This window comes from Aulostomus chinensis, chromosome 16, assembly GCF_037954235.1.
Source record: "Aulostomus chinensis isolate RoL2024-O1b breed Wild chromosome 16, RoL_Achi_v1.0, whole genome shotgun sequence".
NCBI lineage: Eukaryota > Metazoa > Chordata > Actinopteri > Syngnathiformes > Aulostomidae > Aulostomus > Aulostomus chinensis.
In genome coordinates, this window is record NC_141335.1 from 2,808,782 (window position 1) to 2,819,472 (window position 10,691).

Sequence of the window (10,691 nt, forward strand, 5' to 3'; positions counted from 1 at the left end):
GACAAGCGCGAGGCAAGATGTTGAGGACAGCAAAGATATTCGGACTTTTAGTTAAAGGAGAGATCAGAGCCTTTTTTAAGAATGAAGATGGAAGGAAGCCTGTTTCAAACATCCTCCAAGCTCCTCCGGTCTTCAAACCACACACCAAACTCCTGCTACAGTCGCTTTCAGGTACAAGCTAACCTGGAATTCTCTATGTAGACATTCTGACAGAGGCCAAAATAGGAGGAAGTTTATGGAGGGAGTTACGGAGAGAAGAGACACTACATTGTAGCACATCCTGTAGTTGTAGGAGCAAACATGGGCTTGTTTCTTTGTGCTCTGGGTGTTGTGACATTGGCAGTACACCAGGAAATCCCTGTGGAGGTCAAGTGTTTGACCCAAAAGGGGCAAAATGGCTGCCCGCGTCCATTTAGTTCCATAAACACCTAGAAGTAATGAAGACGGGGGGTCATGACGGATATGAAGTGTGTCCCCACTCTGACAGTGTTTACTGTGAAAGGGTTGAGCAAAATGTCCTTGGCGTCGGTGATCGTTGCTCACGCTGGTGTAAACTCTCGCTCGCTCCGTTGTTCAGGTTTCAGCCAGAAACACATTTACAGAGGCAAAAACCATTCTGGTCGCACGACGTCTTGAGCAGGTCTCAGAATTCCCTCCGTTTCTGCTCAAATCTAAATTGAGAGAGGAGGATGAGGATTTTTTTTTCCCTCCTTCAAACTAAGGACCTAAAAGTAGAGAATGTTCATGTTGTACAGATGCAAAAAAAGTCTCCCGAGGCAAATTTGCAACATAAAGGTTTTTAAAAATAGGAAATATTACGACGTGAACATGTGGACTCTCATATCTGTGGAACATGTAGTTCCAAAACCATAAATTTGCTCCTGTAGCCCCACCGCAGGGGTTTTGTGCCTTTCAGACGCGAGAATAACAGTAGTGCTGTTAAAACTGATGCCGTCGTGCTCAGGTAGGAGAGCTGTTTAAGGCCGGACTCTAGGAGGAATTCATCCCAATAAATCGAGGTTCTTTTACTCGCCAGCTTTCGAAGCAAAGATGGCTGCTGACGGCTCTAAAAGTGCTAACATCAGTTTCTCTCTCAGCTGGTGGTTTGGCCTCTCATGCACTCGTTCATCATGTTGCTCTCGTACATTTCTCATCACGGTCTTAAATGTTGCTGATGCGGCCTTTTTTTGTGGATTTAAGATTTTCACATCAAGTTTATATTAAATTCTGGGAATTCTCAACAACTTTCAAGGAGTATAGATTCTCCTGTTGTAAATGTGGCGGCAGCCTTGATAAGAAGTTGGAGATTCCTGGAGCTGCAGGACAGCAATAATGACGACCTGCCGCTGCTGCTGGTCGACGCTGCACCGCCTGCGTTTTCAACTCTAAAAAGTTTGTTTTTATTGATTTAATTTGGGTATGAACAAGATACTTTTTATTTCTGTTTTTACAAACCCCTTGTGAATTCACCCCTGTTCAATAGGACATGTAATGCAATTTCATCTCTTAATTTAAACTTTTTTTTTTTTTTACTTTCAGTTCTCTCCCAGATATTCAAGTCACACACATTACAGCAAAAGTGATATTATTAAAAAAAACATACCTATAAAATGTAACTTGGCATAAATCGATCAAATTCATCGATTCTCCAAAGTCTATGTCAGCTTTTGAATCCTCTGCCCCATCAGTCCGTAGGGTTCAATATTCTCATTATAGCTCTGGAAAGAGAAACACAGGGAAAAAACGAGCAGCCTCATGCGTGTTGGGGGGGGGGGGGGGGGCTGGGACACTGTTTAGTGTGTGTTTTTAGTGTTTTTAGTGCTGCTAATGTGTTGCTCTGCCGAGCAAACATAATAGGGTCTTCGGGCTCAGGCCCTAAAAATCTGAAGGGAGGAAATTGACAAACACCAGGTTGGAGCCCAACACTGCAGGAATGAGCAGCGGCAACACTCAATACACGCTTATGACCGCTTGGAGGCGCCACTGCTCAAGGCTACTCGCCGCATTAGTATCATGCCCACGTGTGGGGTTATCATACAGTAATTGGGCTCAGCTCAGGAGATGATGGAGGGCTTCTGGAGAACCTCGCTGTCGCCTCCAAAAACACAAATATCACACTTTTGTTTTTGTTCTTTTTACTTGAGGTGGAAGAAGATTGCGCCTCGTATATAATCATAATTAATGCACCTACTTGTTTAAAAAAAAGCCTGATAATTGAAGGGGAATTAGAGGGAATTCGGCAGGTTAGCTTCCTCACCTGAGTAACACAAGAGGCAGCTCATCTCGAGAGTACTGGAGGTAAAATCAGTCCTTGTTTCTGTTCACCAAAAAAACTGGACATCGAGACCAAACAGCAACAGCAACAACTAAACTATATTCTATATCCAATAATCATCTATCTCATGTTCTCCTACGTGTGTGGGAGGGAGGTGCTTAATAACTCAGCCGAGACCAAAATACATTCCAAAAATCAACGGAAGGCGTCTTCAGTCCGCGCAATTACGCGCTGCCATCCACGGGCACAGTTTGTCCTCGCCAAGACATTTTTTCAGTAGGAAGAACTCGAGAGTTCTTGTTTGCTCCATTTTGTTGTGTTTCAGTACTGCGTCTTCACCAGCCCACACGGGCTCTCGAACATGGATTTTTGACGTCACACGTCAACTTATGTGACATATACATATAAGTATGAGCGCGCACTGCGGCTAAGTTTCTGTCTCTCTGCTCACAGGGCTGAAAAGTGGAGTGGTGGCCAGTCAGTGTGGCCAGACAACAGGAAATAAAAATCCAAATTTAATAGGTCAGGTATTTTGGGAATATGCCTACAGCGTGCCACGTGCGTCATGACGAGTATTCCTCTAAATAGGAGAATTGAGGCGTCGAGGCTTTATGAAGGGAAACTATAGCGCATCATAAGAGTAGTTCGCCCTGAGGGGAGAGGTGGAAGGGGGCTGCTACATCACACACCTGTGCGTCTATGTCACCACCGGACGGATCTCCAAGTCCATGGATGAAAAGGAACAGGAGGCAGCAGAATGGTTATTGCGGGAGCGAGTAACGGGACCCTCGGTAGTGGCAACATGAGGTTCATGATAGACGAAAGAGCAGGTGGCGGTGATTTCGGGGAGTCCACGGACGTGATGGTCTCGGAGGCTCTTGCGCCCCGGCTGCTCAGGATTGCGCAGGGCGCCGCAGAGGCTGCGGCAGCAGCGGCGGCGGCGGCAGCGACGTCTCCATCCACCTCCAGTCAGCCGCAGGTCATGGAGACGAACGGGACCCGATGTGGGGAGCAGATCCTGAGCTACGGCCGGGTGGAGAAAGTCCTGATCGGCGGGGTCCTCACCATGCTCACGCTGTCCACCATCTGCGGTAACATGCTGGTGGTGATCTCTGTGTGCTTCGTCAAGAAGCTGCGTCAGCCGTCCAACTATCTGATCGTGTCTCTGGCCGTGGCAGACCTGTCGGTGGCCCTGGCCGTGATGCCCTTCGTCAGTATAACGGACCTGATCGGCGGCCAATGGATATTCGGCCAGTTCTTCTGTAACGTTTTCATCGCCATGGATGTGATGTGCTGCACCGCTTCCATCATGACTCTGTGCGTAATCAGCATTGACAGGTAAGACAAACTTCTTGTAAAAGTTATATTAAACTTCCAAACACAGGAAAAACCCAGCCAACTCATCTATTATTGATCTGTATATTTGCGCAGGAACCTCCACATGGAGCGGACTCGTATTCCTCTCCTGGGTTTTGCGTCCCTCAAGCGTTTCACTGTAATCAGACATTAAAACATTCAAGGGTCAGAGGCGGATTCTCAGTCACCTTCAAACAGAAACGCTGAGTGTGAAAAGCTGAATTTGGGGTTAAAACTCCTGACCTTTTGGCTGGATTCTCTCCTCACCTGACAGTGAGGAGGAGGACCAACTGTTCTCCATCCGAATGTATCCACATTCAGAACTAATACAACCCTATTTGTCGATGAATTTAATAACATTGTGGAACAGTTTGTCATCCATCTCATCTGTGAATGTGCTGGTGTTCGGGGTGAACTGACCCCAGGTTTCCTAAATGCCGAATGATCCACTGGTCACACGATCTCTTTTTCTGCGTTCTGTTTTACGGATGCATAAATCACCTCAACTCTTACATAAGATAAGCAGGACAGCACCTTGCTCAAGAGCACCATATTAAGGATGAGGACGGAATCCCTGACCTGCCATAGATTTGGTGATAAAATCAGTGTTGAATTAGAAATAAAACCAGATTATACTTTAGCTGATTGTCTTTTTGTAGAATGTTTCACCTCCTCACGTCTCTCTCCATAGGTACCTGGGCATCACCAAGCCCCTGACGTATCCTGTTCGCCAGAACGGCTGCTGCATGGCCAAAATGATCCTGTCAGTGTGGCTCCTCTCTGCCTCCATCACCCTCCCGCCTCTCTTTGGTTGGGCACAGAATGTCAACGATGGGCGTGTCTGTCTCATCAGCCAGGACTTTGGTTACACCGTCTACTCTACGGCCGTGGCGTTCTACATCCCCATGTCGGTGATGCTGATCATGTACTACAGGATCTACCGAGCAGCCAAACTCAGCGCTGCAAAGCACACCATAACCGGCTTCCCCAGGGAAAGGGACCATGGTGCTGGGTCAGCCCCCCGGGGGGAGCGAGGTGGGCATGAGCATCAGCCTGCGGAGTCTGGAGGGACAGAATGTGTGAGGGAGGCAGTGGCTGTGCAGGAGGAGGAAGCTGAGGATGAGGAGGAGAGTCTGGACTGTGTGTCGGCTGCGTTGAAGCTTCAGCGGGAGGTGGAGGAGGAGTGCAGCACTCGTGTCTCCCGCCTCCTCAAGACAGGTGAACACCACCAGCGCCGGAAGAGGAAAAACCAGTCCATCTTTAAGCGGGAGCAGAAGGCTGCAGCCACTCTGGGGATCGTGGTTGGCGCCTTCAGCTTCTGCTGGCTGCCGTTCTTCTTGGTGTCCACTGCCAGGCCGTTTGTCTGCGGCGTGGAGTGCAGCTGCGTTCCTCTCTGGCTGGAGAGAACTCTGTTGTGGCTCGGCTATGCCAACTCCCTCATTAATCCTTTCATTTATGCTTTTTTCAACCGTGACCTGAGGACCACCTACAGTAACCTCCTAAGGTGCCGCTACAGGAACATCAATCGAAAGTTGTCAGCGGCTGGCATGCACGAGGCTCTGAAACTGGTGGAGAAGCCAGACACTGATGTGTAAAGCTGTACGTCTGCCAGTCAGTGGCGTTGAAGAGAGCTGCTGAGACAGCCGCCGGGGAGGAACATGCAGCATGGCTGTGGCTTAAGACCACCGTGCTACCTACCCCACATTTGTACAGTGATTGCTGAGGTGAGATGAGGCTGTGATTACGTGGATCAGAGCACACAGAGGAAAGCAGGTCTGGAAAACCAAATGGAAATTAAAACATTCTGGAGATTAATTGAAACTTCCTGTGCCGTGGCTGCTATTGTGCACCAGTATATTCACCGCTGCTGAGCAGTAATCACCACCGACTCCAATGATGGCTGCTACCCTGGTGGATTCACAACTACTTGCCGCCCTGCCCTGAACAGTTTGCACATGGTGTTACCACTAAGAGTGGCAGAGCTACAAACGGACCCTTTGTACTAAGCTACTGTGCCACTCTGGACAGCCGTTTTCTAACCCACTAGCCAGTGTCTTGTATTTTCAATTTGAGCCAAGGAAACATGCCCTCACAACACAAGAGGAACCTTTGGAGCTCGGTTGGTCCACAAGGCTAGAACACCAAATGTATTCACTTATGATGGCAGTTTTTTTTTGTTTTGTTTTGTTTTGTTACTGCTTCTAAATGTCAAGTTTTGCGTTAGTGGAACAAATATGGTGCAGCCCAGTCGACAGAATGAAATGTTGGCATTGTGCGTTCTTGCAAACCCCAAGTGTTCCATCTCTGATGAGAGCAAAGGTTAAAATGGCGACGTGTGCGTCGTGAGAAATGAAGCTAGGTTGGGCTGGTGGACGGGTCAGACTCAGAGACGGCACAGCCCTGATCCACACAGTTACATCAGAGTTTTACACTCGCTTGAGGTGATTTTATTGTTGCTTTAAAAAAAAAAAAAGTGTTATGTGCAAAGTCAGCAGGGTGGAAACCCATCTTTTTTAATCAGCTCTGATGTTTGATCCCTCGACATCTTCATTGATATTTCGTCTTTGGACAGAAGCAACATGGTCGATATTATCTGGCACAAAAGAATAATCACAACTCAACAGGCTGAAAGTAATTCCTCAAGATTTTCTCCTTCTGGAAGATGGCCAAGGTGAACTTTTCTTCCCGTCTGTTCCAGACACGCTTAGCATTGCCTACAGCGCCATCCTCTGATTAAAATACTTACTGCACTGAAACTTCACCTAATTTGCTTTACCATTTTTTGTTGTTGTTGTTGCAACGTCTCCAAAGTGTGGGAACAGTTTGCTCGACATTTACATGGAAACACCACGACAGCTTTAACCCTTCCAGCAGTGTTTTCAGGATCCTGATCATTGAGTTCAGGTGTAAACCCGCCTAACCTTGCCAGAGCTTCATAATGAGATAATTACGATTATCATTATGTAGCATTTAAACAGGATATTGTCTAAGAAACTCGTATGAGCAATTTAATGAAAATATCATCCAATTTGAAATAAAACCAGTCGTCAGTGAATTTTTGTCCATGTTGAGTCACAAATCTAGAAACGGTGAAGGAACCTAAAATGCCAGTGCTGCTGTCTGTTGACTGGGTTGCATGACGGACAAGTTATTATTAAGATGATTAAACTCAACTGATATGTAAAAATGTACACAAGCCAATAACCACGTGGTTCAGCGGACAAACGTTCCAGATGTCCCAACAGCTCCTCGGACTAACTGTTGTACCCTCATGAGTTCGTGCATTTTTGTCGATATCACTGTGTTGATTGCGCCAAAACCTTCTCCCGACACTCCAGTCATAACCACCACGTGTTTTTCACCAGGCAGCTCACTTGTGAACAAACAAGCATTTCTAAGGCAAGAGGATGTGACAGGATTGGGATCGGGAGTTCAAAATGATCACTTGGGACACTTTTTTTTGAACTGAAATGATTGTGCCTTTTTTCCTCAGTTACTGTTAAGTTTGGCTACAGCACACAAGAGTCTCCTGTCAAACTATGCACCTGGTGTTTTAGATTGGACACTGCGCTGGTCGGGGCCTCAGTTTGAGCCTCGATGTGCATCACGTCACAGTTGAAGTAGCTCTTGATACATGTACTTAAACTCAATGAGGAGCGGATCATTGCTGGCTACCTTTCCCTTTGTCCTTGTAGACTTCCCCGCTGTCCATCAATTTAACGGAAAGGTTGTAAAAGTCTTTTTCTTTCTTAATGATAATTCAGCCGATTTAATAGCACAAACCACTTTGCGTGATTTGGCTTTAAAAAAAAAAAAAAAAACCTAAATCAAACGACATTTTATGGCAAATATAGGCGACCACAGCAAAACGAGCTGCACTGCTCAGCTGATTCTACTGCAGCTAATCTTTGTCATATATTCAGTGAACACAACCCCTGGTCGGCAAACGACGATTATTGTCCATCAGTTAATGTTCCGTTGGACCACCAGCCATCCGGTTCATCGATGAAATGTCAGACAATCAGAAAGATAAAGCCTTTTACCAGTCACCGTACTTTAACCTTTGAGAAGATGCCACCTACAGATGTTTTCAATGTCATGTATGACTCCAACACCTTCAAGAAGCAAGCCAACTTTTTGGGGAGATCTTTGTTTTGCTGTTTTTTTTGTTTGTTTGTTTTTTTAAACTGTCCTTCCCAGAGCCAGACAGGAAGAGAGATGCCTTTCTCTCCTCTGAGCTGCATTGGGGGAATGAATGGTAATGATGGGCAGGTTAGCATACCTCCATCTTGCCCCTACTAGTTACAAACCTGTAGTTGCTCCTCTGTGTGTCCTGGATCAACTAGATCAGGTTCAGGATGTTGGTTTGTCCAGCAGATGTCAGCCATTATCAGTAGCATCAGTCGCTCTGCTAGTCAACAGAAGTGTTGTTTTGTGTGCCCGAAATTTAGAAACAGAAGTAATTCTGTCTGATTCTAAAATTAAACCCAAATCACAATCTTGGTTTCACTAAAGCAGGCGGAGCCCATTTTGGGTGAGTTTTGAACAAGGCACGCTAACACTTCCCATCCACTACCATTCATTATGCTAAGCTAACTAGCGTGGGTTTCTGCACCTTCTCAACACAGCACAGACGAGGGTCTTCATCTTCTTGTCTGGCTCTGGGGAGGACGAGCAGTCCTGTATTTCCCAGGAAGTCGGTGTGTTCCTTAAAATACTTGGAATAAATATGTTGGTACCTAAAAATCGCAAGTGAAGGAGTCAACAGCTCGTTTTGACAGTCTGGCTGTAGATGAACTCCAGCTGGTGCATGGAAATGTTCAATATCCCTTTTAGTCAGAAAATGTGTGGACAAATATCAACAGTAGAATTTTTCTTGAGGCTTCCGAGGGCTTTCAACATTTAAACACAAGAAACCTGATTCAGCAGCACTGATCTGGCTCCTACAAACATCAAATAGAAAACTATCACAAGCAGAAGTTTGTTGAAACGAAAAGAAAAAAAAAACTTCTTTGGAAATTTGCAGAATTGTAGACTTGTTTGCAAATCAAATTTCCCTCAAGCATGAAAGCAAACGTTAGCATGAAATTGAACAAAACACTGATGTTGATTGTAGGTGAAGTCTGAGATGCAGCGTTAGATTGATGTGTTTAATTGCTGTGAAAGCCTCTCCTCCCTGGGGACACCCTGGAAGACCCTCACTGACCCCCGGGTAGGTGTCCAACTTTGGTGAGCGAGCATCTTCAGCCTGACCTCCCTCTGGACATCGTGCGTCCCCTGCAATCACAGACACTAATTGCAGAGACTCGGGATCTGATAATGTTGAGCCATTAATTCAGGCAGAGGCTCTGAGTAGATATCTGATTGGGATGGAAGAGGAAACAGAAGATTTGTCAGTTTGTATTATTAAAAAGCGCAGGCTCATTTCTGGGAACAACAGCAGAAGTTAAAAAGAATCGACCACCTTCAACAACCATGTTGAAAATAATTATATAGCTGCTCTATAGATGTCATACACTTAAATAATAGTTTGCTGATGGTTTTGGGTTGTCAGTTGTTGATTCTGATCAGCAAGGTTTCTCAAAGAAAGAGAGAAAGAGAGAGAGAGAGAGAGAGAGAGAGAGAGAGAGACCTCCAAACCCAACAGACTTAAGATGAGGAAGCTAAGATTTGCACTTACTGACATCACAACGTCATGAACGACATTATAAACAACTAAATTAATGTACTTTCATTAATCAACCCATCCATCCATTTTCTACCTCTTATCCTGTTAAGGGTAGCGGGGGGGGGGGGTGGAGCCTATCCCAGCAGCCTTCCCCCTGGACAGGTCACCAGTCCATGGCAGGGCCAACACATAGAGACAGACAACCATTGGCTCTCCCAGCCACGCCTACGGTCAATTTAGAGTCTGGATTAACCTGGTCCCTCTTGATGTCTTTGGACTGTGGAGGAAGCTGGAGTACCAGAGAGAACCCAGCAGGAACAGGGAGAACATGGAGACTCACCCAGAAAGACCCTGTGCTGCAGCCGGGGCTCCACCCACAACCTTCTTGATGGGGGCCCACCGTGAGGACCACTGCCCCACTGTGCTACCCTGATTTTATTCATCTTTACTAAATTTAACATGTGCAGGTGCTTTATGGTCCACCAGGGGGTACTGCAACCCCCGACACGCCCCTACCTGTGTAGCTGCAGTTTCACTAATTCACTGTTACAGCCACAAGCTACGGAACCCTGGAGTGGCTGTAGGAGAACATTTTTTAAGGACATAGAGATAAATTTGTCTGTTTGAGTCCACAAGATATAAAGTGTTCCCTAAATTTAATAAATTTGTGGCCACAAAATATAATTTGTTAAATCAAAATTATAAAATCACTAAATAGAGGCAAAAAGTTATATCTTGTGGCCTCAAATTAACTTGATCGTGGGAACAAGCTATGTCTTGTGGCTTCAGTGAAAAAAATTGGCTGCTCCAGGTCTCCGTAACATCCTGAGCAACAAGAATGAATTCTTACACTTTAAAGTTCTTACAGATCTATTAGCATTTATTTTATGGTTTATGGTTTGCTGATTTGTACAGAGATTATTGGCAACAAAAAAAAAAAAGACATTCTTCAGCGCACTGTTGTTTCTGTGTGCTCAATTCCTCTTGGACTTTTTGCTGCCTTGTGGACATTAGAATTATTTGCGCTGCTGAGATTTGGTCCTCATTTACTTCAGAGTAACCATGAGACGGGGCAGCATCCACAGTTCTACTGAGGAGGCGTGAACATTGTTATTGTTGCTCTTTTTACGAACTAATTAAAGCTGCTCTGGACTTCTTTTGTTCAAATACAAGAACATGCAAAGCTTGTGAGTCTTGGTCACCGAGTGAGATTCCACCAGTGAAATCCTAGTTTTGGCTTTGAGGAGACACAATTTAAAAGAAAAGCTCACTCTTTTATCTTTTTCCTCTCATTTGTCATTAGCTTGTTTGGATATAACACCTCCTAAGTGAACCGTCATGGCCGTCTGGGGTCACCTTGGGAATCAGCCTGAAGTAACCCAGGCTGATGGG

The 10,691-nt window shown here is 45.6% G+C and overlaps 1 protein-coding gene across 1 annotated transcript; it reads left to right on the plus strand.

Moving 5' to 3' along the window:
• Positions 1-2,522: 2,522 nt before the first annotated feature.
• Positions 2,523-10,455, plus strand: LOC147247134 (5-hydroxytryptamine receptor 7-like). Its single transcript, XM_086180842.1, has 2 exons — positions 2,523-3,613; positions 4,323-10,455. The coding sequence occupies exons 1-2, from the start codon at positions 3,033-3,035 to the stop codon at positions 5,224-5,226; spliced, it is 1,485 nt and encodes a 494-aa protein (XP_086036968.1). The 5' UTR covers positions 2,523-3,032; the 3' UTR covers positions 5,227-10,455.
• Positions 10,456-10,691: the final 236 nt, after the last annotated feature.